Raw genomic sequence first — 27,621 nt, 5'->3', positions numbered from 1 at the left:
CCTCTGTGGCTCGCTGCAAGCCAATCGGGGACTCGCACCAGTTTCAATTTCACACAGCACTGAGCGGCGGGCTCGGGGGACGCCGATAGCGCTGCCGCTGCCATCGGTAAGGAGGTTATTAAAGTCTTGAGCAGATTGCTGCACCAGATTCACGCCCCTAGAATACTTTAATACTTATCAATGCATCTTATCAATGACAGTTACAAATGATAGCGTTTCTGTGTCTGAGTCTCTGACGGTCTCGTCTTGCTTGTGTCTCCACCAGGGCATGTACAGCTGCTGTCAGTTTGAGGACGAGACGGCACCAGGAAGTGGTAAGAGTTCCCTGCCGCAGTACCACACGGTGCCCACTATGCCTACCGTGGCCCAGCAGCACCTGGTGACCGCCACGGTCAACAACACGACCGCCATCGCCATGGTGCAACAGCAGCCGCCGACCAAACACATCCCCAAGCAGCCGCAGGGGCAGACGTACACCACCATGCTGCCGGGATCGCCGCCGCCCACCGGGCATTCGGCCATGGCGCTGGGACCCTCAAACAGCCCCCTCTTTGAAGGCCCCATGCCCTGCTCCACCTTCCTGCCTCGCCATGACCGCAGACTGGCCGTGGTGGATCGCTGGAACCGACCCAAGCCAGAGAAGGTCCTGAGTGGCAGCAGCAGCGCAAGCCTGGGTATCGGAGGCCTCGCAGGAGGCATCACTGAACTCCAAGCCCAGCAACAGTACCAACAAAACCTGGGACAGCACTGGAAACTGCAAGGAGCAGGTGACAATGCGCTGGATGAGTACAAGCGGTACTATGGTCCTATAGATCCGGAGGGGCTCGGCACTAACTCGGACCAGCAGGCCGGGGGCAGCCAACAGACCCCCAAAACTAATCCCAGAGGCCCCAAAGCCACTGGAATGTTGAGGCCACCTCCCAAAGGCCCCGGACATTTAATCAGTAAGCCGCCACCTCCACTGCCTTCCTCCCCACGAAGGCCTCCCTTTTGGCGGCGTGGAAGTCTTGCTCAGGCGAGGCGGAAGAGCTCGGGGGGTCCTCTGTATGAGAACATCCTGCCTTTGGGAAGAAGAGGAGGCGGCAGGTACGGAGCAAGTGATCTCCTGGGAAGGAGGGGCCGGCGTCCTCCTCCACCTCCCCCTCTGCCAGTTCCCCTTTCCTCCCCAACGCATACCCCAACCACTCCCTCATCTCCGTGCCGCTTCTACTCCACCTGCTCCAGCGCCTCATCATCTTCCTCTTCCTCCTCGTCTTCTTCATCATCCTCTTCGTCCTCCGTCTCCGTCTCCCGCTCTAATTCTCCTTCTTCGTGCTCCAGCGACAGCTCTTACAACTCCTCCTTAAGCTTCCGCTATCGCGCCGGAGACCGAGAATTTACAGTGGAGGACGATTATGACTCCGATCTGCTTACAGAAGAGTCCAGTCTCCTGCTGGGCTCGCGCCGGAAGATTCGCTCCCGTCGCATGTCGTCACGCTCGCTGCCATGCAGTCCGCCGCCTCCGCCCATCCCGCCACGCAAGCCTCGTCTACAAAGAGACGACGGGCGAGAGCGGCGAAGCAGCCAGCTGGCACAGTTACAGGAGTGGTGGGCTTCGTGGGGTGACAGAGAAAGAGGCAGATCAGGGACCACCAATCCTGGAGATGTGAGTGGAATAAGAGAAGACAAAAGGCAGCGCAAAGAGAGGGAACGTGAAAATAAGAGGAGGAAAAAGGGAAGAAAGAAGAAGAAGAGGGAGGAACGGGAGCGAGAGAGGGAACGAAAGCGACGCAAAGCCAAGAAGAAGAAAAAGAAAGAAGAAAAAGTGAGGAAGAAGGAGAGGAAAAAGTCAGAGCAGGAGGGAAGAGATCCTGAGAAGCGAGAGGACGCAAAGCCAGGAACGCCGGACTACCCATCGTACCTTCACCTGAGGAGGGAATCCTTTCGCAAAAAGAGTGAGAGCTCCACTAGGAGCTATGGATGGAACATCCCAGCTGAGGACGACAGGAAGGACAGAGAAGAAAGAGAGCGAGAGGACGGCGAGGACAGCCGAGGGAAAGAAAGCAAGCTCAGACGAAGGAACAGCAAACACTATCAGTCCTCCAGCAATAAGCCATCCACATCTGTCAAGTTCTGGGCAGGGAACCTCTCATCTGACACCATCCCATCGGCCTTCCTGCCCCTGTTGCCCGTCGCGTCAAAAAGGAGGAAGAGCAAAAGCTCAGACAGGGATGTTGTTGGAATCGAAGGAGAGAGAAAACCGTTGCTAGGTCGGAATGGGAGAAGCGAGATGCCCTCCAAGGAAGGTCTATCCTTCCACGAGTGGGAATCGGACCTGGAGGAAGATGAGGAGTCTGAGCAAGAGCGAAGGAAAGGCGAGCATGCGAAGAGGCAAGGCAGGACCATCTCAGACGAGGACAGGGACCGGGATAAGGTTGTCGGGATATACTCGGACGACGAGGCCTCTTCGGGGGAGTTTGGGAAGTTTGAGAGGTACTGGGACGATCATGACGGCACAGCAGTGGGCGGGATTGGAGGAGGGGGCTGGTTTTTCAGTACCTACCCCTCCAGGGACAAGGCAGGTAGCATCAACAGCAGAGATGACTTGTTCCTGGAACGAGGGGAGAGGTGGGGGACTGGAGAAAGTGGTTGGGGTTGGGGGTCGGGGTCGCAATGGCCGCCGTCTCCACTCACGCCACCTCCACCTCGGCGCTACTGGTCAGTGGACAAACTGCACATCCAGGATGAGAAGAAGACCAAGCGACGGTCCAAGGACAAAGTGAGGGGACACACGGCTTGTTCTTCTTGCCACTCCCCCCGACACCATCCACATTCCCATTCTTCCAAGTGGGCTCGCATCACCTCACGCAGCCAAGAAGAGCTTTACCGCCACTGCCAGAGTTTCGGCGGCACCCCGAAGCCTAAACACGACTCGTCGTCGTCCTCCAAGCCAGATCGCTCGCAGAACCCCTCCAAATCAGGAAGCCAGTCAAACCTGAGCATGCAGCAGCGAACACAGAGATCGGAGAGAGGGAGGCTTCCTTCTCCGCCTTCCACCCTCATTCCCAACTTGCCGGTCCCCCTTCCCGCCCTTCCGGCTCCTCCGTCCTCAGCTCACCCCATCCATGCTCCTCCGCTGACCTCCTCCTCTTCTGTGTCGTCGCCCTCCGTGGTATCGTCCACCCCAGGCGCCCCCCAGCCTTCCTCCGTGGCTTCGGCAAGTGCCAAACTGCAGTACCAGAGGCTCCGCTCGGTTCCGCCACCCCAGAGGTTTCCTCAGTCGCCGCACGTGCCCCTCAAAGCCAAGACGCTCTGCTCCCGGAGGGGCTCGGCCCATTTCTCCAGCGTGGAGAGTGAGGTCTGACGTGTGAGGCAATCTGCATCACAATCCTCCTGCCGGCCAACGTGGCCATCCACGTTCCACACCGAGTCCTTTTTCCTGAGGCTCTGCACAAAACGGCGACCACGCAGCCCCAACACAAATTGTTTGGAGGGAAACGGGAACTGACTCGCTTCTTACCACAGAAACATTTAGCATAAGAAGTAGGGCGATCAATCCTGGGGGCTGAAGGACACTACTTTGCTACAGACAGTAAAGGGCTTTGGGTGTCGGAGCAGAGGAGTAGTTTGTATTCATTGTGCGTTCTGAGGGCTCAGGAACTTTGTGGTACGCCTGCTGCTCCTTCAAGCCTTTAGCAGTCTTTAACACTCGTGTTCTTTTCCCCCTTCAAGCAATCGCTGAGCCCCACTTTCCCTTTTCCCACAAGAACTGTTTACATCCCCGCAGAACTGTGACGCCCAGCAGGGGCACCTTCCTCCCGTGCCATCAAAACCGTTCTTGTTTGGTGGAAGAGGAGGCTGACGTGCCATCTTATGTTTTTCCGTTTGCGTTGTCACTCCTCAAAAACCTTCTCGAGCTTTCCTGCTCTCCTCGCTGTGCTTCTCGTGTGTCTGTACTTTTCTGTCTTTGTATTCTTGACAACAGGGTAAGTCAACTGTGACTGACATTCTGCTGGCTTCATGAAAAGCTGCGTGCCAAACTCCACACCGATTTATACCCCGTCATACGCACACTAAAGGGCACACAAACGCTCACGCGCTAAGATAAATGTTTGGGTTTTTTTCTGTTTCCAGAGCAATACATCATTCAGTTTTTCGACGCCTTTGCGTTACTCCTGTGTTGTCGTCGTCGTCGTCGTCGTTATCGATGTTGATCTATATAAATCTATATAACGAGAAATGTATTGAGTCTAATACGATGTAAGCACTGTGCCATACGACCCGTGGAACATTCCGCCGACTACCTACCGCAAGAACGGCAGCAGATGCTGCGTCCGCTCCCTCCCTGTCTCCCTCCCTCCCGCCCTCCCTCCCTCAGCCCCTCCCCAAATTGACTGAATGTAATGTGGACGATAAGCACGCTTGATGGTGGCGATGTGGCATCGATTGAACTGTGTGCTAACCTCAACGAGGCGCATGTTTTTTTTTTCATGAGCAAGAAACCGCTACTCTCTTGTCCCCAACCCCATCCCTAATCTTGAACAAAACCCTTACCCCTCTAACTTTACCCCTAACACTAAACAATACCCCATTATGGCAACCCGAACCCTAAACCTGTACTCTTACCTCGACCCCTTATCACTACTAACGTTAAACTATCGCTTACCTTCCTACCTAGCTACTTTATACTAATCTAATCCTTAACCCAATCCAGTCCTCAACCATAAATGTTACCCCTTTACCCTCACCTTTAAACCAAAGTCGATTCCCTTGACCCTAACCCATAACCCTAAAGCAAATCCTTGAACCCTACCACTGAAAAATGTCCTGGCATGAGGCTAGCACCGCATTGAGCATGGCAATGAGTGTCTTTATTGCGAGCTGGTGCTACACGTGGTAGACCAGGCCACAGGTTGTTGCAGGGAAATAGCCAACTGCTACTACGACACATCGGAAGGATGATGTGAGATTTTAGAGTCTGTATGTGTATTTGTAATCCACACGTCTGGGCTGATTTGGATTGGTTAAATGCCGTTCTGATGTCAAAAAAGACAGTGCCTCTGTTGGATGCTAGCTAGCGGCGGCGTTGGCTGGAATGTGCTGTGGGGCGGCGTGCGAGCAGCACAGCAGCGCCTCCTCCTGATGTGCACTTTTTAAAAAACCTTTCTCACCTTGGAAACGAGCATTTATTTATTTGTTTTTGAACCCGCCAACGAGCTGACACCAGCAGCCGAACTCCGGAAGCAAATAAGAATTCGCGACGCTAGCCGCTAGCCGCAAGGCCGCCACCATCGACCTTTAGCATTGGTGGACACGAGCGGAGTGCCAACGTGGTCGTCTTGCCAGTCACATTTTCAGATTGCCTGAAACTGCATCTGAGCCATTCTTTACTCCAACCAGAAGAGACTTTAGGTTTTTTAAAACATTTCAGAGTTGATCTGCCTTTTGGCTAATGAGCTAAATGTACTTCTATATACCTACATACATGTCACTTATATGTGTTTGTGCCAGTGGGTCGCGTTAACAATCTTTTTGTTGTTTTCCCTCTCATGGTTTTGAAAGTGATCAAGCGCACAGACCTCCGCCAAGGCTCAACAATCAGAGAATGTTGTCTTGATTCAAAAGAATTCTGAAGACGTGTCTTCACATAGAGCAGCACAGCAGTTGGGTGGTCTGCCTCGTAGTTCTGAGGTGCGGGTTCAAAGCCAGGCTACGGCCTTGTTGTGTGATGTTTGCTAGTTGTCCCTGTGCTCGCACGTGTTTTCTGCGGATACGCCGGAATCCGAAAAGTATGCCAGGTTCATTGAAGATGCTCGAATTTAGAGTGGTAATTGTACATTGGTGCGAATGTAACTGGTGAGCAGTCCCGGGTATGCCGCGGGTGCCCAAAGTCCACTTCACCCGGGGCGCCAATGAGGAGAAGCGCTCTAGAAAACGGATGAATGGCGTCCTCGCCGTAGCCCACGCGTGCTACAAGTCAAGACTTCCTTGGCGGAGGTATCTGGAAGAACCCAAATGATAACGCTAGCTGTTTTGTGTTGGGTGGTCTCGTTTATCTCCCGTCCATCACGTCCACGCTGTGTTCTGCTTGTGCGGCTTTCAGAAGAAGGCAAATCCATGTGTAATATGTGTTGCTTTAAATATCTCGATCTATATTTAAGTCTGATCTGCTCTAAGTTTGACTCTCTTTTGGCTGTCTTTTGTCCTCGTCTGGACCCCCCTCCCCTCCCGAGCCCCCCGCCGGTCCCGCGCTCGTAGAGACCGCCACGTAACTGTGCTCTCGCTCGCCAACACCGAGGGTCGCGGTGACAGTGTGGCGGGGCGGCGGGGGGGGATGCGCCAGTGTCTTATGACCGTGTCACTGTAGCGGCGGTGGCGAGCGTTTGTCTACCGAGAGGGGCCTTCTTTCTCGTCGCTTTTTGGCCTACGCGTGACTTCACCGACACGCTGCTTTCTAAGCGCTCTCATGTGTGTGCGCGGGTGTATGCGTGGGTGTGTGTGACCCCCGACCTCTTGAAACCCCCATTGCACCATGGGGACCACGTGGGGGTCTCTGACACCATGTAGCAAGTAGGCTTCTTTTGATGATGATGATGATGATGATGATGATGATGATGAGTCTTGACTCGGGTGTCAAATCTCCAGTAATGAGGATCTTTTTTTGCTATGTCAACGTTCAGTCTACTGCTGATGACTAAAGAACAAAAAAGCGAAAGTTTTCCGCTGGTGAAAGAAGAGTCGACGGTTTGTTGCGGTAGCTTCGCCGCTCATCTTGTCACAGGACACAAAATTGTGCGAGAAACAGTGGACGAGTTCCGAGCCAACCTCGGCCCAACGTTGAAAATGTATCCAGTGGGGTTGCAGCCCTCATCTTGACAAACCACAAACACTGTTTCTTTCTCTACTTGACGAAGGTCATGTGACACGTGTGATGAGGCGGGGGCGGGCTTCCCACTGAGGTTTGGACGGGACCAGCCGGGGCTTGTTTTATTCCACAATTTCCACTTTCAAAAAGCCACAAGTGGCAGTACCACTTGTGGCCTTCAGGGGGAAGCCGGCCCGCAACCAAACCGACTGTACCAGCTGATACGAGTGAGTTGTGCTACTTTAGGGTGACCAGATGTCCCGTCCCGCTTTTGAGCCTTGGGTCCCGCATCCTGGCACATTTCTATGTCCCGATATTGCCTTCCGTGTTTTGTCATGTGTACGTCAATCACGCACACACCTGTCATAGCGATTGCTATGATTAACCCATTCAAAGGGATTCGAACGGTTTACTTCCAAATTCACGCTTGCGTTCCCATCTGCATCGAATCGGAATGACTTCCTGCTTCTGTGTCTAAGAATCATGGGAAAGGTAGTCCTACTTTCTGACGTCGCTGTTGAGAGCCGACGCAAACTTTCAAAGTTTTCTGCCGGCGTGTTTCCAATGCGGGACCGGCCCAAGGTCAACGGCTTACGCGGCTTCCAGCAGCTGCCGGGAACTGAGCAAAAAATAGTGACCGGTGCATTAACTAAGTTAGCATTTAGCATTAGCTAAAGTAATACACCAAACAACTAGTGATTACATTTGGTGAGAATTTATTTGATCATTGATTTTCTGCTAAATTGTAGCATCTCAGTTTTCAAATGGGAAATTCTGGTCACCCTAGGATGCACACGGTTGACACGCAAACACACGCACGTAAGGGTGATGACAATACAGAAATGTGATGGAGCAGGACAGATGATTTTAATAAAGAACTACAAACAAAAAGTAAAAGCACTGACAGCCTCTGTTCAAAGGTGTGACGTGTGTGCGTGCGTGCGTGCGTGCGTGCGTGTGTGTGTGCGTGCGTGATCTCACACACACATGTTCCGCTTATTGTTGCTTCTGCAGGCTAACTCAGGTAGCATGCAGATAATGGTGTGTGACTGGCGAGGACGCCTCAGCTGCATTCCATAAGCCTCCAGTCATGCCTAGAGACGCGCACACACACACACGCGCTGATGAGTTTAGTGTGCGTGTGTGTGCGTGCGTGTGTGTGCAGCTGCACTCATCAATAAAATCACAGCTGATTGGATTTGGGGATTGGTGGCACTTAAAAGCTCCCATCCTGGAGGAGAAAACTTATGCCAAAGTTTTAATGGATGTGCTGCAGCCAAATTGGCTTCTGCTTGATGCTAAGCTAATAGCTAACTGCTCAATGAGATGCACCGCAGCCTGGCCTCCACTAGGGGGCGCCAGATCAGAGGGAGAGAATCCTTTTGCATTTAGCGTGAGGATGCTAACGGAGCTTATCTGCAAATGCTAACAGGTGAGTCACAAATGCTAACAAACAGCTAACGAGAAGGTGAACCCTTCGATGCAAAGACAATCACAATGGTTAGCGCTCAGCTAATGTTAGGAAATAGCAAGGCCATTACCCTGTTAGCTTATGCTAACAGGCCAACAGAGCTAGCTTAGGCTACAACGTCGCCAATGTGTCGTGAGCAGAAAGCTTAAGAGGAACAGCAAAAGATGTTTTCAACATTGCTAACGAGTGGTGTGCAGTCAGGGCCTGCAAGGTATTCGTTGTTTGATACATTTCCAACAGTCTGTTAGCATTTGACAGCGTGTGTCTTGGCTGCCTGACGTCCAGTCGTGGTTGCCACTTTTTTTTTTTTTCATTTCCTCAATCAGATTTCAGCTTCTATGTGTTGCGGTGTCAATGTCAGATGCCTCGGCCCTTCAAAATGTCACATTTGGGGGGAAAATGAAACAAAATCTTCATCAGACAGTCAGGAGTGACAAAAGGACGGAAAGGAGGCGGGATGTCGTCTTCTCCAAATCATCAGCATTCACACTGACTGGTGAGTCCCATGGATTTGATTTCAAGTTTGGAAATCGAATATTGAATGTGAAATCATCTCTCTCTGTGTAATGTCACGTATTGTTAAGTCTGTGACGCTAATGAATGTTGATTTCACGTCAGGGTTCCTTCAAGGTCGCCGCGTTTCCTAAAAGTTCTCGAAATGGTCTTTCTTGAACATGTTCAAAATGTCCTTGCAACAATAAAGGCCATTTAAGACCGTTAAGAGAACCATTAGGACTCTTTTGAGAATGTTTAGGAAGCCCGACCTTGAATGAACCCTGATATTAAATGAACATTTCCTAGTGCCACAAAGGTTCACCCCTCAGTGGGATACGGGCTTCATATTGCCTTTTTGTACATGATTGTTATTTTGTCAAATTGTAACATGATCCTGGGGGGGGAATCCGGTCAACTTAAGACCGCATTCCACAAACACAATTTCCTCGCTACTGTTTTGCGACCTTGAAGGAACCCTGCCGTGAAATGGACATTCAGATGTTGGCCCTGTCAGGCTTTCAGTCCCCAATGAAGGGCCACGTCTGCTTCCAACATAAGGCTAACAATGCTAACAATGCTAACATGCTAATAGACACAAAAAGGTCAACAACACCAAATGTGAACAAGATTGTCTTATGGATTGCAAAAGATGAGGTCAAAAATACTTTCAAATCTCAATTGGGGTTATTATTATTATTATTATTTTTTACTAATTTTGTATTTTTTGCGTTTGTATTATGAAAGAAGGTGCATCAAAAATGAGAAGCCAATAAGTAAAAAAAAAAAATGTCTACAAGCAGTTAGATTTTTTGGGTTCACATTCTGATAGAGAAATGCTGCCAGCTAGTGGCCACAATTTGCAACTACACTTTTGACAGCAGCGCCTTCATTTTTTGTCCTCATTTACGTGAGCTGGACTTGATGCCAGCTGAGGATACGCCCCGGACTGGTCGCCAGCCAATCACACAACAAATGAGAGAATGGTCGCCATGTTGCATCAAATCTATTTTTGGAATGTGTGAGGAAGAGGCGACATGTTTGCAATTAACACATCAGATTTGTGCGCGCACGCACGCACTCACACACACACACAGTTCACGTCAGGTCTTCATCGGGCCTGCAGCCTGTCACACACATGCACGTAGAAGTGTGTGCGCACGCACGCACACACACACACGCTTCCTCGCATCCGTCCTAAATGGGTCAACTGGACCAGAACACAAACGAACATCCTAATTTAGTATTCATAGGTCACATTGCATCATGGGAACATCAGCACTAATTCTAACTGTCACGTGTCAATTCAAAAGTTCCAAATGCTTACATTCACCACTTGCTTGGTTTAACTTTAGTTCTCTTTATCCAAGCTTTGCTGCCGTCAAAGAATTCAAACGCGAGTGAAATCAAATCATGACGTCGATTTGTGTTTGTGTGTAAATATGCATGGCCGGCAGCGGGTGCAAGAAAGGAGGGAGGAGCGAAGGAAGACGGCCAGCAAGATGCGAGGACGCCGCTTCACATGATACGGTCATCACAACACGCACGCACGCACGCACGCACGCATGTGGATCAAAGAGAACCGAATTGGGCTCAAAATTGGACCCATCCACTGCTTGGGTCCAATTTTGCAAAAAACAATCCAGAAAAATGTGTCATTTTGTTTAACCCAGCAGTTCTAAGAGAAGTTGGATCAAAAGTGGACCGTTGCCGCTTGGGTCAATTTGGGCCAAGTCTCCGGATTGTTTTTGTCCAAAACAAGCCAATGTTGGCTCCAATCAACCCAAGTCGCAGGTTCGACCAAAATTGGGTTCATTTTGGTCCATCAGCTTTAAAGGACGGAAAGGAAGCAAGGAAGGAAGGAAGGAAGAGGATCACTATCACATAGTTCAGAATTGATTCTTCCATTGATGAATTGGATACAATCTGATTTTGCATTCAAGTTGATTACAAAAATGCTTTTGTGATTCTCTTCAATGTCATCAAAATGCAAAAAGAAAAAGTGCATTTTTCATGGCCAATCAATTCATGTCACCTTTTTCCGGAGCATTTCAGCCTTGGCGGAGGTCACCAACAACAAGAGAGGCGTGTCATGACGTTGCCGTGAATGAATCCTGCGTACTCTGTGTGTGTGTGCGTGCTCTTGTCTTTGCTACAAACACGCGTGCTTTTCCAGGTTTAACTACCATTGTGGGGACCGACTTGAAATTGTCCCCACAACTTTAGACCTCTTTTTGAGGCTCAAGACTTGCTTCTAGAGTTTAGCTTTGAATTGGGTTACAGTTGCGAATGGGGGGGGGGGGGCGGTGGTGGGGTAGGCAATCATTTTTGACGGTTGGGTTAGGGGGAGGGGCTAGGAAATGCATCATGTCACTGAGATGGCCCCACGATCATGCAAAGGCAAGTGTGTGTGTGTGTGTGTGTGTGTGTGTGTGTGTGTGTGTGTGTGTGTGTGTGTGTGTGTGTGTGTGTGAAGCATCCGCAGTAATGATGATGGCCGCTCACATGTTAGATCAACGCTCGTATGATCTATAAATAACTCAGCGCCGCTCTATCGGATTTCCCTGCCAGCCGTCTAAAAATAGCGAGCGGGGGCGGGAGGACCACAAAGGAAAAACACGAATAACAGCCAGCGAGCGGCTGTATGCGTTCCCTCCAGCTGACCTTCTTCCTCTTCTCCTCCTCCTGGCCGTCATGTGACTTCTCAGCAGGCGACCTGAAAAAAACAACAATTCCGTCTGTCTGTCTGTCCAACCGTCCTCTGTGTCATTCAGCTACCCGGGCCACTAATAAGTTTATATACTGTATTTAAAAAAAAAACACATTCCAAACTTTGCCCTCCACTAGCTTAATGCTAACACACAATGCAAAACGCCATATACGGGCTAACAAAAGTTGGTTACTTGCTCTTCTCTGCAAAAAGCAACAAATAGGAAGTGGCTGTAGTTGTGAATGTCGTCTTCGTTTGCTGCATTTTGCTACCGGACATCCTGATGCAACATTAGAACGTCATTTTATTCATGAGGGGGCAAAAAGTGGAGCAAAAGCACAAATGGAGATTCTCTGCAGTGCTGAAGGAGTGCAAGGGAGGGGGGGGGGGGGGGGCACTGTGAGAACGAGGGAGGGATGGAGCGAGAGAGCGAGAGCGAGAGAGGAGCAAAAACTGCAGTTTGGTGCGCGAGCCGCCACAGTGTGCTCGCACCTTCTCACATGTGCGCACATCCCAGCGCCAAAAGGTGAGTTCCTCCTCTTCCTCCTCTTCCTCTTCCTCCTCTTCACCTCGCGCCACCTCTCACTTCTGCTCTCCTCTCTCAGTGGACTCGCTCAGGTGTTTGTCGGACGTTTGCAAGTGTACAGGTGGCGTGCGTGCGTGTGCGCGCGTGTTGTCATCGTGCTCAACCCTCGAGTGTGCTGCAGCACCTTCAGGACCTCGGACAGCGTCGGCGACCGCATCGTTGGGCAGGTGGCGATATCGCTTGTAAGATGTGCGTATCGTCAAGACATGTTGCATGATATCCGTTTGCATCCTTGTATCAGGAGACGTGATATCATGATGTCATATCGTGTTATCATGTCTCAAGGAGACCTCACGATGCGTCATATTGTATCAGGACACAAATAGGATGGAATATGATATCACTGTTGTATCAGGATACATAAAAATAGGATCTTGTGTATCCCATGCAGTATCAGGATCCAGACATGATGATGTCATATGTTATGTTGGTTGGCCACCAGTTCAGGGTGTACGCCGCCTACTGCCCGAAACGGCCAGGGATAGGCTCCAGCACCCCCCGCGACCCCTGTGAGGAAGAAGCGGTTGAGAAAATGTAAGCACTGTGCATATCGTGTCGTATCAGGATACATGATATCGTGGTCAAATGAAATCACCGTGCGTATATGATGTAATATCATATCGCTGTCTTCATGTTGTATCATTTGATGTCATGTATCAGGACGCATGACATCACCATGTAATAGGATGAGCATATCATGATGCACTGGATTGTAGGGTGGTGAATTGCTTAATACCTGGCGATTCCATTCGTATTACGATTCATAGGTCACGATTCCATTCGATACCGATTAATCCCGATGTGAATCTATAAATTGATTATTGAGATTTTTTTTCTACTCAGCAAACTTGTACATGCACACTGTATATTTGTGTGAATTTTTATTTTTTTTATTTTAAAAATTATTTTTTTATTAAACATGGTCGTTTAAAAAAAAAAAAAGGAAACAAAAACGCCTTACTATACGGTCGTGGTTTTTTTTTTTTAATGAAAAAACAAATACTTTCTATGTATACATGGTTGTTTATTGTTCATTTAAACGTCTTGCGGTTGTATCGAATGATATCATGTATTGTCATATAATTATTTTTATATGCTGTAACTTACCTTGCGCACGCAAATGTGTTTATTTGTTGGCGGCGGTTGTTGCGAGTCGGGTCAGTGAACAGAACCCGTGTTGGTTTCCCCGCCACTGAAAGCGCCGTCCGCGCGTCACCTGCGTCGGAGACTTTGAGACATCTTTGGTCACATGACCCTGGCCGATGAGGTCATCTTCACGAGACGCTTTGTTCGCATCGTTGCGTCCCAAGTTAGTGACACCCGAGTCACACTTTGAAACCCGACTTTGGAAATTGACGCATGCCGACAGTTAAATGTTTTGTTTTTGAAACTTTCAACCCCAAAATTCCTATATCAATATCCAACGTATTCAATATCCAAAAGTTGAAACCCGAACCGTTTTTTCGAACCCTACTTCAAAATCACACAAACTGTGCACGCCTTGTGTTGATGCCAAAGGCCTCATTGACTTTTGTGTCTTTTTGTGTCAGATGAGCGGCTTCAGCACGCGCGCGCTGACGCTGCTGTCGTCTTCGTTGGGGGGGTGTGGCCTCCTGCTGGTGGGCGCGGCCGTGTCCAGCGACTATTGGCTGCTGATGGAGGAGGGCGTGGTCCTGCAGCACAACCAGAGCACCCAGGTCAAGATGGCGCTGCACTCGGGCCTGTGGCGCGTCTGCTTCGTGGCAGGTGAGCACCGGCCTGCTAGCGTGTTAGCATGTAGCGCCCGCGGCATCCTGGTAATTCCTAATTTGCCGCTCAGGCCCCGAGAACGGCCGCTGCGTGGCGTCCGAGTACTTCAGCGAGCCCGAGGCGGAGATCACCACCGAGAACACGGCCAACATCCTCAGTGAGTCGCCATGACGACGCCTCGTCCTGAACGTTGCTCATGTATGCCGGAATGTGGAGTCCATAGAAAGTCAGTAGTGCTTGGAAAAGCATTTCAGTTGTGTGTGAGTTGCAGTCGTGTTAATGAGTTTCAGTAATTAGGTCAGAGTTCAGTAGTGTGTGCGTGTGTGTTTATGTAACAGATTCAGTAATATGAGTTTCAGTAGAGGGAAAGTGAGAGTTTCTGTAGTGTGTGAGTTTCAGTAGTGCATAGGTGTCAAACTGCGGTCCTGCAGGTTTTGGATGTTTCCCTTCTCCAACACAGCTGATAACTGATCAGCTCATCAGCAAGCTCTGCGTAACAATCAGCTGGTGTCGGAAGAGGGAAACCTCCCAAACCTGCAGGATTGCGTCCACCTGTGCAGTCGCGTACAGTATATGAGAGTTTCAGTGGTTGTTGATGCGAGAGTTTCAGTCATGTTGAGGTGAGTTTTGCAAGATTGCATATGAGGTGTTTTCAGGAGTGCGTGTGAGCGTTGCGGTGCAAGTCGATGATGACCTTGTGGCCCCTCGTTTGCGCGGCGCTTTTAGAGACGGTGCGCACGGCAACGCCGTTCCCGCTGGTGTCGCTGCTGTTCGTCTTCATCGCCGTGGTGGTCAGCAGCGTGGGTCACGCCAGGCCTCAGCGGACCATCCTGGCCTTCGTCTCCGGAATCTTCTTCATCCTGTCAGGTTCGGGTTTTGATTCACAATTCATGTTCCCGCCATTGATGATGACGTCATCCAGACCACTCGTCTGCCAGGCAAATCTCCATTTTGCACTTCGGCTAATATGATGACGTCATCGCGGGTGCGCACGCCAGCCAAATAGTTGGATGTGGCAATGCTGCCATCTTGGGGACAAAAGTGGCAATTGCAGCTTTGACATCCAACTTCCTGCTCATAATTCTTTGTTTTCTCCAAAATGCTGATTGTCAAATCAAATCATCTTTTCCAAAAATGACTTTAGAGCTTGTTTTAAACACACAATGTGTAGTATGTACATACGTTGACATGCATGTAAATGCATTGTGAACCCAATTGTGTGTGTGTGTGTGTGTGTGTGTGTGTGTGTGTGTGTGTGTGTGTGTGTGTGTGCGCGTGTGTGTGTGCGTGCGTGCGTGCGTGTGTAGGCCTGAGCTTGGTGGTGGGTCTGGTGTTGTACATCTCCAGCATCAACGACGAAGTGATGAATCGACCGCGCGAAGCCGAGCACTTCTTCCACTATCGTTACGGGTGGTCCTTTGCGCTCGCCGCCGCCTCCTTCCTGCTCAAAGAGGTGACGCGCGCGTGCATGCGCACACACAAATCATCTCACACACACTTGTGCTTGTTGCCATGGTGACGTGTCATGAGCAGACAAGTGTGAGGGATAGACGTGCAATTTCAATCATTTGCATTTCCTCAATTGTTTGGCGACCATTCCACTAGGTGTCGCCCAGGTAACGTGCGTGCGTGTGCGTGTTGCAGGGCGCAGGCGTGATGTCCGTGTACCTGTTCATGAAGCGCTACGCGGAGGAGGAGCTGTTCCGGCCGCACCCCGCCATGTACCGCCCCCGCGCGTCCGACTGCAGCGACTACAGCGGCCACTTCCTGCATCCCGACGCGTGGGCCCCGCCCCCTCGCGGCCGCAGCCAATCTGACGTCTCTTCGGACATCTCCATCCAGCTCAACCGCGCCGCGCCCGCCTCCTCCTCCTCCTCGTCCGCCTCTTTCCCGCCACATTCGCTCCAACGCGACCATGACGACGACGTGCTCCCGCGGGCGCGCCACGGCCAGCCCCGCCCCCAGCCCCGCCCCCACCTGGGCGACCACCTGCCCATGGCGGCTCCGCCCTCGCCCGTTCTCCCACCGCGCTACCATGCGCACGCGATGATGAGCGCCTCGCCCTGCTAGGTCGCGTGCGAGACGTGCCGTGGACATGTTGTGCACACGCGCGCACAAACAGACGCTCGCACATCCAAAAACACGCGTGAAGGCGCTCGGTTGCCGTGACGACAGCCGCAAATGGGAGGAGGACGGATGATGACGCGACGCCGCTGAGATGCTCAACAAGAACGCTGACTTGGGAGGCGGGAAACGGACACCAGCCACACACGCCGAGTTCAATCACATCCGCGTGCACAAATGTCATGTGACGCATCGCGCGCGCGAATGAAACATTGTGGAATGAGCTGAACACAAGTAAAAAAAAGCATTTATTTGTTTGAAAACAGCATTCAAAAGAGGAAACTTTAAGAAAATTAAAAGAGGACAAAGGAAGAGTCGTGCGACGTTGATGGGCTGCTACGCGCTGTCCGAGGACGACGGCCATCTTTTGCGCAGGCACACGTAGACTCCGCCCATCAGCAGGATGGCCAGCGGAGCGCCCAGGCCCACCGCCAAGATGGCCGCCACCAGCGGGGAGAAGGCGTCGGCGGGGGGGGGATGCCGACGCCCACCAGCGCCGTCCTGCACGACCGCAACAAAGCGGCCTTAGTTGGACACGCGAGAAACATTTGCCGGCTCACAAACTCCGTCCGACCTGTTTGAGGTGGTTCCCCTCCTCCAACGCACCTGATTGAAATGATCAGATCATCCGCAAGCCTGATCATTCGAATCAAATGTGCAGCTTTGCCACATTGTGAACGGATCACTTTTGGAAAATGTTCTGCCCTGGAAAGAATTGGAACAAACGGAGTTTGCGCTCGATCTTTGCAAAATGATGTCAATGGAAAAAAATGGACGCAACGCAGACTGGCCGAGCCGCTGGCTGCAACACAAGACACGAGCGGGGACGAGAGGGACGACCCATGTCCTGTGTTGCAGCCCCGGACCCGACCAAAAGGTCACCTTCAGCTCCGGATGACAATTAATGGCTGATGGCCTGCAAAGAAGAAAAACAACACATCAAATGACTTACCATTGATCTTTATCTGGTGCTTGTTTATAAAAAAAAGGACTTTTATGGCGCGTCATCAATTTTGCGATGGGAGTCAACATTTTCCATGACACAAGTGAACGCAAGTCATCAATCATTCAAAATTGAAGAAGATACAGCATCTTTGATCCACAAAAATGAACTACAAAAAAAACGATGAATCTGATGTATTTCCCGGGTCAAACTCGACTCATGCGCTGCGTTACAGGGTGCTGACACCTCATTCGTCACTGGAACCAAACAAATAAACAAATATGTGGCCCAAATAGCCTCAAAAAGATGTTTAATAACAAAAGTGGTCCCTGGAGAAAATGCCAAAAATGGAAATCCTGACACACGAGGACTGTGGCAAAGTGCTTTTCGCTACAGTTCATTCATGAGAGCCAATGGCGCCCCCAACAGTCTGCTCCGTGCTATTGCAGCTTGCTAAAGTAGGTCTGACCTACATTGAGGACAACTCGGAAGACATCAAAGGAGGTGAAGGACAAAGCAAGCAGGAGATGAATAATTATAGAGCGACGGGCCAGAGGGACGCATTCGATTGAACTCCTCCGATTGCGCGCAAATTTGAAGCACTTGCTAGGCAGATAGAAGAGACAAATTTGCAAAGGATTTGAGTTTCTCAAAGTTTGATGACTTTAACACATAACTCATTTTACAGATAGAATTTTACCCACATTGAATGGTAGAAGAATACTTTGTGGAAAAAATCAAATACAAAGGAAGTGACGCACACACATTCAGATCAATAACAATCTAACTTTCAACAACTATTGACCTTGAGAGACGTCCTCCATCGCAATATGCAGAGAATGTTCGGATTTACCTTCAAATAATTCAAACCATCTTCTCGCGGTCATGTCATAGAACCTCCATCCTGCACAATGTTTTACACACTTTACTAAAACGGCGTTCCAATTCAAATAAGGGCACTTCTATAACCAAGGAAGCAAAATGTATCCATGACCTTCCTTGTGAGTCATCGAGCCACGCGGGGCGATCACAGCCCCCTGCAGTCGTGTCAGCGCGGGTGAGCTAAATGTGTCGAACCCTGCAGGAGGAAGATGACATCACGCGTCTTCCATCACCTCCACTCCGGTCGGTCGCTGTGATTGGAAAGGAAAACCGGCAAAATGACCCTAAAATGGCTGCTTCAAGTCAAAATGGCAGACTGCCGGTATCTTTTAGGGCACGGCTCCTCCCGACTGCTCGTGACGGGCATGCATACCAAATGATGCTGCTATGTGGAAGTGGTTTCAAGAGGCTGAATTTGGCAAACATTCCTTGCCACTTGTTGAGTTCCAGGAAGAAGTTGGTGCTAATGCTAATTGGACATTCCGCACTCTATTTCTCCCGCCATAGGATGTGATGTATGACATCATCAAAGCCATCTCAACCAGGTAATGGCATTTTCCACACAAGATTTCACACTCTGAGGGGGTAAAGCTGGTCCTCCGTGAGAATCGTGAGTCAATTTGAAAGTCTTCAGGGGAAATCTGTTTATCGGTAGACTGCACACTTACACACACACACACACACACACACACACACACACACGCAGAGGAAGCCTGACAGCGACTGATAACGAGATTTACTTGGCAATAAAGTCAGGAGAGTGCTCGACTCCCATCATCATCAGTTTGTGCTGCTTGGGTGATTTAATAGAAACAAACACACCTGCCACAATATTAGGCACACCTGTACATCTGAAGGTCCGACACTTGGAAAGCAAAATGTGCCTTTAGAATGGTTGACGCAGTCATAAAGATATTTCGGCTATTTAGGTGACCTCAATAAGAGGGTCAAAATTAGGGATAACTGTCATTGTTCACCACTTCAAAATGCACCCCAAATAATATCAATAGTATCAATAAAATGAGCATCTCTCTGGAAGTGTCAGTCAAATTATTTGAATTTGTGATAGAGCTCTTGACTTGCACTATGCAGTACCTAATATTGTGGTTAGGATCGTTGTCCAGTTATGACACCACAATGATTAACAACAACCATGCAAATATGATACATATAATTTTTTCTTCTTCCTTTTGAACAACGTACCTTTTGTCTGCAGATGTTCTGGAAGCGGTCAGAGTCCTTATGAAGCCAGTGGGGTATTGTCACAGCTCCAAAACAAACTCCATTCTCCAAACAGAGCTATTCTAAATTTGCAACTGTTTCTCGTCGTCGTTGGTTGAACTCAGAAGCGGAGCCTTTGCGCTCGACTTGCTTGGGTTTGTGCTCAAACATCGGTGGTGTTCACCTTCCTCCTTCTCCCAAGTGCCGCCTCAAAATAGGCGATGACACATTTTTCCTCCCCGCAGTGTTTCCCTGGGAGTCCACTGAGAATTTGGAGCCTTACAGCGACACCTGGAGTTGAATTCCCGCTTTACAGAGTCAAATTAAACGTATTTATTTAGACTTATAAATATTTTTCTCTCTCCAACGAATAGTTGTTTGTGAGTAATTGTGACTACACTACATAACTTTTGATTGTTTTTTTTTGTTTTTTATCATTAAAAATGCGTTTAGAAGCGCCTGGACCCAGTTTCCCATAATGCACCGCGCTCTTTGAGGTCATCGCTTCGCGACCGAAAGTGCTTCTCCGGCTAGCGTGTTTCCGCACGTCTACGACCACTAAGCGTCACTATTTGGCTACATAGATCACTCGTTTGGATTATAAACTCTTAATTACCAAGAAGACTAACGCGGTAATGCACCAAAAGTGTGGGGAAATGAGCGCCAAAGAATTATCGGGCAGGTTTATGCTAAACGCGTCCATGCTGTTTCAAGAAAGCTGTCCGGAAATATCTCGATTTTTCCGGTAAGAAAACAGCAGTTTCTCATTATTTAACACTTCACAATGCATTCTCACAACTCTCATTGGCGTTAGTTTTTGTTAAGGATGGTGGGATAGCACCGGAGGAGTTAAGCGTGTTTGTAGCGTCCTGTAGTGGTCAAGTTTTGCATAGCATGTTGTGACGTCAGAACAGCAAATTCGTAAAAACAATATTATCGTCTTCCAGGAAGTACATTTTGGCGTAACAATATTAGAAATGCTCCGTTTGATACATATTAGTGTGGCAAATTAAATGTAATTTAACATTAATAAATATATATATATATATATATATATATTATGTTTATGATGATTGATTTGACGCAGCATGTGCCGTTTTTGCTGCTGGAATGATTGACTGTACAAAGTTTGTGGCCAATCAGTCACGCATACTTTGTATGCAAAAAAAAAAAAAATGCTTGTGGGAAATGAGATGTTTGCAATCCCGGAAAAGGTGGACGGTACATGTCTGGGGCGACGTTCCAGCACTTTTGCTGATTGCATCTCTCCTGTTGATCGCCGCGACTAAACATGCACTTAAAAGGAGATTCGTGACAAGAATGTAAATAAGGAAGCGCTCGTTTATGACCGGCAGACGCTCACTAGAGAGATTGTGGGAAGACAAAATTCTTCAAGATCCTGGCCTGGAAACAGCAGTCCTTTCATAGATGTTACCTCCACCAAGGAAGCTTGTGTTAACTCTCAGGAGTCCAACTTTTGTCTGATTGCTGCCAAATTTGAATTTGTTGGCGGAGCACGGAGGTGAAGTTTGATGGCCTGCTTTAAAGCGCAAAACGTTACAAATCCAGCAATTAAAAATGATGCAAATTGTGTCTTCAAGTATGGATTGTTCCAATGTCATTGAAATTGAGGAAAGCGTCGGCTAAACTTTTCATTCACACTTTTTTTTTTTATTTCGGGCGTGAACTCTATAAACAAACTGCCAGTTTAATCCAGGACATTTTATTAAATTGGGAGCGGATCAAAGGCTGACCGGGTCTGATTTGAGAGACAAGCGATGGAAATTAGTTTCCAATCTTCCTCTGTCCTCGTATCTCTCGTGTAATGTCTCACCTTCGGGCTAGAGCACATCAACAAACGCCTGCTGGCAGGCGCCACCAGATCAAACCCGACCCCAAACAACATCCAGGCCTCCCAAACGCACGTGCGGCCCAATTTAAAAAAAAATCCTTTCATTGATTCAAGGCCGCAGCTAATTTTAGGCAGACTAAGCAGTGGCTCACTTCAATGAGAGCACAAATATGTCATTGCAGGCGCTCCAAAAGAGGAGGCTCACAGTGGGGAGTTGAGGCTACTGATGTATTTTGGTGGGTTGCCATGTATTGTTTGGCAGACCCCAAGTTGGCTTCCGCTCATTTTAGGCACAAGTGCAGCCACGAAAACGGCTGACGGTCCTTTGATCTTTTAGCTTAAAAAGGCTGATTTATATATAGTCTGGCTGGCCATACTTTTTGGGGTACAATATTATCAGATATTTTCACCATTTTTTCTTCAACCAGTGGAAACTTGAACCAAACTATACCCTGAGTGTGTTCATACTTCATACTGGGGTCCATATGTAAGAAAAACATCAAGGTCCTGCTTTGCTTATTGTTCACTCAGTAATCTTTGACATCAGGCCAAAAGTTGTCGAGTAAAATGTGCAACAAAATTATCCAATCCACTTTTTTTCTATTGCATATTTGATAAACAAGCGTTTCCAAAGTGCTGCACATTGAGATTCGCACACTAAAAAAAAATACTAAAATACAGTAAGTAAAATAAAGAAATAAATGCATTAAAATAAAATAATAATAATATACTTTTTTTGTGTGTGACTGTGATTAGTTAATAAAGTTCATCCACGGCACTCAATGCTTTGACTGCCAAACTTGACTGTTAAATGTTGCTTCTTCCTTCAGTTTTTTGCAGTGTTCAACAGTTGAGCTAACAAGAAGCAAACCATGACAAAAGCGGTCTAATGGCCCGCCTTTTGAAGTGGTCTAAAAATTAAAAAAAAATTAAAATTAAGTGGTCTTGGTACGCTTCCTTGGTGCACACCAAAATTGCATCCACAGTGGACCCAACTTGTCAAGTGTGAACGCATTCTAAGAGTCTGTCCAGTTTTGCTTGTGTTTGTCCATCCTCCCATCTGCAAACTACATAATAATTCGCAAAATCATTTAGGTGTGTTAAGTTGTAGTCATTTTTTCTAATTCGTCTTCTTTTCTCTCTCCATTTCCTCCACAGTGCGAAGCATTTTGGTAAGTCATCCGCTCACTCGCGAAGAGTTTTGCTCCATTTACATCCATTTTATCGTTGGTCGCCCTGCGGCCGTAAAGAACAGACTGCGCTAGCAAGCGGCACCTTGTCAGTGTCGCTAAACCTCAGTCAACCCACCAGCTGCTTTGGCGTCTTTCTAACACGCACGCTGTCAGGCTCGTGCCAGTTAAAATCCACAGCGTTAGCCAGCGATGTGACGCTCGACAGCCTCGGCCAAGTGCTATCACGACTGTCGCGCTGTTTACTGCTAATAGCTAACATTACATCACGGAATGCGTGTTGAGGAAAGACTCTCCTATCACTTGTTACACGCTTCAATGTCCTCATTTTCAGGCGGAAAGACGCTCGAACCCGCCGTGAAGTTGTCAGTGTGCGAGTACTGCTTCCAGCGGCTCGGGCCCGACGACCGGCGGGTGCGCCTACGACCTAAGCGGCGTCCGTCCACCAGGGTGCGGCGGCTCCTGCGGCGGAGAGCTGCGGGTAAAGCGCTCAGCCTGATGCAGAAACGCCTGCTGCGACGCTTCTGGACGTCGTCCTCAGTACTGGTGAGACAGACGACGCGTGCCGGCTGGGGTGCAACGTAGGGCCGCACCCATTTTAAGGCCCATTACAGGCCTTCAAACATCGGCCAACACAAACTGCCAATTGTTTTCCCCTTAAAACGTTATCATCGTAGAAAATTGACGTTTAAGACACTGTGAAAGTACCCTGAATGCACCGTTTTGCTAGCGTAGCATTAGCAACTAGCAAGTGTGTCCCATGGGTGTTCAGGGTACAAATCAGTCGGTGCCTGTCATGTAATTCATCCTTCCTCTGTGAGGTTGCTGGTCAGATTATATGATAATAGCTCGTTAGTCAAATCGCGAGGGCCGAGACCATAAATGGAGAAAGAAACGTTTATTTTTCTTTCCCGGGCAATGCGGAAAAAAAACAAAACACGGATCTTAAGTGGTTGAAAAAAAAACGCTTCCTGGAAGGGTCGCGAGGCGAGGTCGACCTCCAGCAACAGTCGCTGCTTCACCACCAGCCATTTTCTCATTTCCCTCGGATTCGGTCACAATTGACCGCAGCGCGTCAGCCTCTCATTCTGCCGGCATCCATTCGATTTGTCTGATTTGTCTGCTTTGACAACTTTACGAGAGCGCCTGCAGGGCTTCTCGGGAAGTTGTCACATGCCCCAATGATGCTTCATCTTAACACTGCACGTGCGACCGGCAGAGGTGGCAAATCCAGGTCCACAAAGAGAAAAACCCTGCCACAGTTTGCATTTAGCTCCTGCTGCTAGCTAGCTAGCTAGCTCCCATTGTGCTCATTTACCTGCTAGGGAGATAGCTATCCAGCTAGCACCAGGGGCTAAAACCTCCCTGCCACAGTTTGGCTTTAGACTCAGGTGCTAGATCGTCTCGTCAACCGCCCTATCGGTGGCATTTGTGAGGCGAGGCAAACCTGAGCTAACAGACAGTGGACTCAACCAATGAGCAAAGGGCGGACGTGACGTCAGAAAAGTGACCCGTTGAAGTCTTTTATTTGTTTATTTATTTTTTGCGGGGACGGAGAAAAAAAATCCAACATCCTCCCTTCAGATATAACAATTTGTCCTCATGGCGCCACCATAATCAACATAAACTCAAAGTTCCTTAGTGTTGCTTTAACAAAATGATTTTTTTTTGACTATCTCGGGTAGACTGACAAAAAAAGACACCTGAGATCTGGCATTTTGGTTCAAAGTATCAATTTTAGGTTCGATTTGACCAATTTGCAAATGTCTTTGAATGATGATTTAGTTCTGCAGATAATTTTTCTGTTATTTGAAGCATGTATGCAAGACACAACTGCAACTCTAAAGTCAGACATTTGGTAGGCAGAGCATTTAGGCCAATTTTGAAAACTCTAAAATAACTTTGCTTCACAAGGCAAGAGTCTGTTTCAGTTAGCAACATGAAATTTGCTAGCTACGACCATCATGAGTCCATATTTTAGTTCTTACCTGCCATTTTTTGGGGTCATTTTATCCCATTCCGTAAACAAATTACAACTTGAGATTTTGTGTGATTGCTACCAAATTTGTATCCTCGATGGACGGCCGTGTAAAGCTAGCTTGCCGATGATTGCGTTTGTGGGCGGAGTATGCGCGCGATGGACTTTGGTGACTTGCCATGAAACGCCAAACTCAAAGAAGTCACCAGCACTTGACCAAACTTCTCGTGTGTGGTGAAATGTGGTGGCACTGGTGACAGATCGAAATCTCTGGTCCGCCTATGACCCACGGGCCGTAGGTTGGCCAGCCCTGCTTTAACGCCATCAAAAGTGCAAATATGCGTTGGCTTTCTATTGATCCGTTTGGTTTCCCAGAACCGTTTGGAAGATGTTTACACGTCACTGGATGAGCTTGTGCGGGGTTCTGCTCAGTGCTGGGAATGCCACCAATAAATCCAGCCCTGCTGGCCAGTCATTCCTAAAGTCAGCCCCCCCCCCCCAAAACCCCCTCCCCCCCTCTGTGGGCGGTCCGGTTAGCCAGACGGCTATAAAAGCGGACGTGCTCTCCCCGGTGTAGTAAAAACTACTACGGAGCAAAGCAACGCGGTCACCTGTCGCAATATGGCTACCTTCGTGTCGGTGAGTTTTTTTTTTTTTTGTTTGTTTTTTGACCTCGTCAGCTTTCAGGTTTTGTTGGGCAGGTGGTCTGGTTGTGACCCCCTTTGACTCTTTGATTTTACTGTGTATGCAGAGGAGATGAAAACTTTTTGCACAGTGGCAGCTGACGAAGCAAAAAAGGAGGAAAGTTCGATCACACGTCCCCGCAGGCTTGGCTCGTTACGGAGATTATGCAATTGTCTCTTAAATGATCTTCGCTTTATTTGCTGCTGAGAGTTCATTTCAAGCAGGCGGCCATGAAATAGGAACCTGCTGCAAATGCGCGCAAGGCCTCGCCTTCCTGCCGTTTTTAATACGAAGTTGGTAGAGTTGATGCAGGGAAAAGTCGTCATCCACCCGTCTCATGTTTTTGCATCCACCCCCCCCCACCCCATATAGACGTGCCTCTCCTCATCCTCTCATTGGCTTGAATCCAAGCGCATCCCGTCCGTCCTCACTTTTCACAACGATACAAAAAAGCTACGAGAGAAGCTCAGCTGTTTAAATGAATCACTTCCTGGAACATTCCTCAGCAGCTCAGATGTTTGGAGGGGTGACATGTCGCCACATGGGGGGTTGTTAAAAAAAAAAAACATTGGGTTTGTTGTGTCTCAGGGGTCTGAAATGAGTCACAACAACTGCAAAAGGCATCTGAAGGCATTTGTTTACTGCCGCTTTCATGCTGCCTTCTCACAAATTGCGATTGCGCTTATTAGAAATATGTCCACCCACTTTCCTGTCACTTGGTGAAATTGGAGGACTTTCCAGCCCTGGAATTCACAACAAAATTTGCTTTTGTCATACACTTTAAAGCAAAATTCAAATGAATCAGATTAGTCAATGAATCGATTCTAAAAAATAGTCAACAATGACAGCACAACTTACAAACCACAATAATTTCAATTTCAAACAATTTCCTGTTTTGCTCCCCAAAACGTATAAATACATTCTATTTTAAATGTCCCAAAGACGTACTTATACGTTTTTTATTAATGTTTTTTTTTTTTTTTTTAAAATGCTAGAGCATACAGGAGGCTTTGATGCAGCCTCTCAACTGCAAAGAACAGTTGAATAAATGGTGGTTATTACAAAAACGGCCAGCAGGTGGCAGCAGAGTATAAGAGACCAACCAGGGCCATGTTAAAAACAAGCTGATTAACCCACAGTTCTAAGCGGATTTGTGAATAATGATGAAACTTAGCTATATTCTAATGCTAATTGCTACAAAACTGAAACAGATAGAAATATACTTTTTTTTTCCTGATGAAAGAAGAGTCTTAATCTTTCTTTGGTAGGTTCTGTGGGTCAAAATTCAGTCAAACAGCCGGGAGCGAAGGGGGTTGCTTCAGTGAAAACGTCTGCCAGTGAATGAGTTCAATTAGGATTTGTGTTCTCAGATGGCCACCTGCCACACCTGCGGCAAAACATCCAGCCACAAAGGAATGAGCCGCGAGTTTTTGTCCAGCTTCCCCGCCCCGGGCAGCAGCAGCAGCAAGCACAAGACCCCTCCGTCAGCCAAAGGGTCCAATGCCAGGAACACGCCTGGGAAGACGCCCAGCAAGGACAAGACCCCCCACCGCACCCCCAGGTGAGCTCAATCCAGCTGAAGTGACCTAGGACTCAACGTGAGATGGTCTTAACTCCTCTTTTGACCCGTTCGCCAGGTCGGCCGCGTCCTCCGGCACGCCTGGCTCAATCTCCTCCTCCTCATCCACCCCTTCCGCCAAGGCCCACCCCAAAGGGAAGAACTGGGTGGTCCGGCGTCTGAGGAACATTCTGATGTGCGAGGATAAGCCGGTCACCAGGAAGGACAGCTTGAAGGACTTCCTTTCCTCACTCTGAGTCGCTTCTTCTTCTTCTTTTGCTTTTGTTAACAAGGCACGCTGTTTACAAGGGAAGGATGGGAGGCTACTTTTGCTTTCCTTTGCTGTTACAGCGCCCCCTCTGGCTGGGAGGTTGCAACAGCGCCGCTTTGAACCTCAATGACCTCACCTGTGACGGTGTTTGGAGGTTTTGGTGTGAAAAATCCTCAAATAAGCGTTTCTGCTTCACTGCCATTTATGGGAAATTTGAGGATTCATTCAGTATTGATCAACGCGACAGTGATGTCATTTGGTGCGGTTGGATACGCTGGTTGTCACCTTTTCAAACTTAGCTTTGTAAGAAATTTACAAACATGATCACCTTCATTCATTTTGTTTGAGAACGTAATTTTGTGAGCGGTTAAGCTTATATAGTCTCTTCTGTTGTTGTTTTTTTTAAGTGAAGCCAAGAAGTCATTTGGCATATTGTACTTAAGTGTGTCTTGGCTGTATGTGCTGGCTGCATATGAATGCGAAATTTCTTTTTGCTTAATTTTACTTTTTACAACTAAGGGTTAAACTTTTATTTTTTTCTTTTATTTTTTTTAAATACGCATCATGTATCATTGTTATTTCCCCCCCTATGCCTTTATTTCTTGATTTACATAATAGCATAATTTGCTGTCTCTACTTTTGTTACAAATATACCTTTATATAGAAAGATATATTTGCAAGTTAAATAAATGTTGTTGTATTAATAGACTGAATATTTTTCATTTTGGTTAAAATAAATTCTTCCCATACCTATTTCTATCAAGTATGTTTGGGGGGTTCTACTGCCTTTGCCACCCATTTAGCTCAGCAGTGTACTGTTTAATGCTTGAAGTTTTAATACCTCATCATTCTGTGTCACCTTAAATAAAACCTTTTCAGAAAGTGAAACCGCTGTTGTCATTTTTTTTTAGTATTTGAATAAATACACAAAATATTTAACATAGGAGTTTAGGACATATTACTTTTTAATTGTTTTTATTTTAAGGCAGCATATATAGTTTTCCTTTAGATTTCTTTTTAAAACTGCACTAGGCACAAGTATTCTCTAGTGAAGTTCCGCCAGCCA

The 27,621-nt window shown here is 48.0% G+C and overlaps 3 protein-coding genes across 10 annotated transcripts in view; all 3 read left to right on the top strand.

Annotated features, from left to right (window-relative positions):
* The window catches only part of grin2da (glutamate receptor, ionotropic, N-methyl D-aspartate 2D, a), a 53,632-nt gene extending 45,891 nt beyond the window's left edge, over window positions 1-7,741 (top strand). For all 3 annotated transcript variants that reach the window (XM_077549706.1, XM_077549705.1, XM_077549708.1), the window contains one exon: window positions 266-7,741. In XM_077549706.1, coding sequence (XP_077405832.1) covers window positions 266-3,343 — 3,078 coding nt within the window. In that variant the 3' untranslated portion in view covers window positions 3,344-7,741. The remainder of the gene's footprint in view (window positions 1-265) is intronic.
* A 553-nt stretch (window positions 7,742-8,294) lies between these two features.
* On the top strand, window positions 8,295-19,633 carry LOC144037839 (voltage-dependent calcium channel gamma-7 subunit-like). Of its 6 annotated transcripts, none has more exons than XM_077549710.1 (8): window positions 11,925-12,292; window positions 12,546-12,637; window positions 13,654-13,849; window positions 13,923-14,009; window positions 14,579-14,719; window positions 15,160-15,305; window positions 15,497-18,346; window positions 19,018-19,632. In XM_077549710.1, the coding sequence occupies exons 3-7, from the start codon at window positions 13,654-13,656 to the stop codon at window positions 15,920-15,922; spliced, it is 996 nt and encodes a 331-aa protein (XP_077405836.1). In that variant the 5' UTR covers window positions 11,925-12,292; window positions 12,546-12,637; the 3' UTR covers window positions 15,923-18,346; window positions 19,018-19,632. The 6 variants fall into 6 exon arrangements, with proteins under 6 accessions (XP_077405840.1, XP_077405835.1, XP_077405836.1 ...); XM_077549712.1 differs by having other exon boundaries at window positions 12,495-12,637; XM_077549714.1 differs by lacking the exons at window positions 11,925-12,292; window positions 12,546-12,637 and adding an exon at window positions 8,295-8,811 and having other exon boundaries at window positions 19,018-19,633.
* On the top strand, window positions 17,909-27,443 carry rmp24 (ribonuclease MRP subunit p24). Its single transcript, XM_077549160.1, has 6 exons — window positions 17,909-17,976; window positions 21,275-21,361; window positions 22,033-22,046; window positions 22,399-22,610; window positions 26,097-26,287; window positions 26,364-27,443. Exons 1-6 carry the CDS (start codon window positions 17,909-17,911, stop codon window positions 26,539-26,541), a joined length of 750 nt encoding a protein of 249 aa, XP_077405286.1. The 3' UTR covers window positions 26,542-27,443.
* The last annotated feature ends 178 nt before the right edge of the window (window positions 27,444-27,621 follow it).

Source organism: Vanacampus margaritifer, chromosome 17 (genome assembly GCF_051991255.1).
Source record: "Vanacampus margaritifer isolate UIUO_Vmar chromosome 17, RoL_Vmar_1.0, whole genome shotgun sequence".
Taxonomy (NCBI): domain Eukaryota; kingdom Metazoa; phylum Chordata; class Actinopteri; order Syngnathiformes; family Syngnathidae; genus Vanacampus; species Vanacampus margaritifer.
The sequence above is the reverse complement of the archived record's forward strand: the minus strand, read 5'-3'. Positions and strand labels throughout refer to the sequence as shown.

Coding starts and splice junctions, on each gene's coding strand:
- rmp24 (XM_077549160.1), top strand. CDS start 17,909: ATGACCTTCCTTGTGAGTCATCGAGCCACGCGGGGCGATCACAGCCCC. Junction 17,977..21,274: donor CTGCAGTCGTGTCAGCGCGG/GTGAGCTAAATG, acceptor CAATATTATCAG/ATATTTTCACCATTTTTTCT. Junction 22,611..26,096: donor GGACGTCGTCCTCAGTACTG/GTGAGACAGACG, acceptor TTGTGTTCTCAG/ATGGCCACCTGCCACACCTG.
- LOC144037839 (XM_077549709.1), top strand. CDS start 11,934: ATGGAGCGAGAGAGCGAGAGCGAGAGAGGAGCAAAAACTGCAGTTTGG. Junction 13,850..13,922: donor GCGCGTCTGCTTCGTGGCAG/GTGAGCACCGGC, acceptor TTTGCCGCTCAG/GCCCCGAGAACGGCCGCTGC. Junction 14,720..15,159: donor AATCTTCTTCATCCTGTCAG/GTTCGGGTTTTG, acceptor GTGCGTGTGTAG/GCCTGAGCTTGGTGGTGGGT.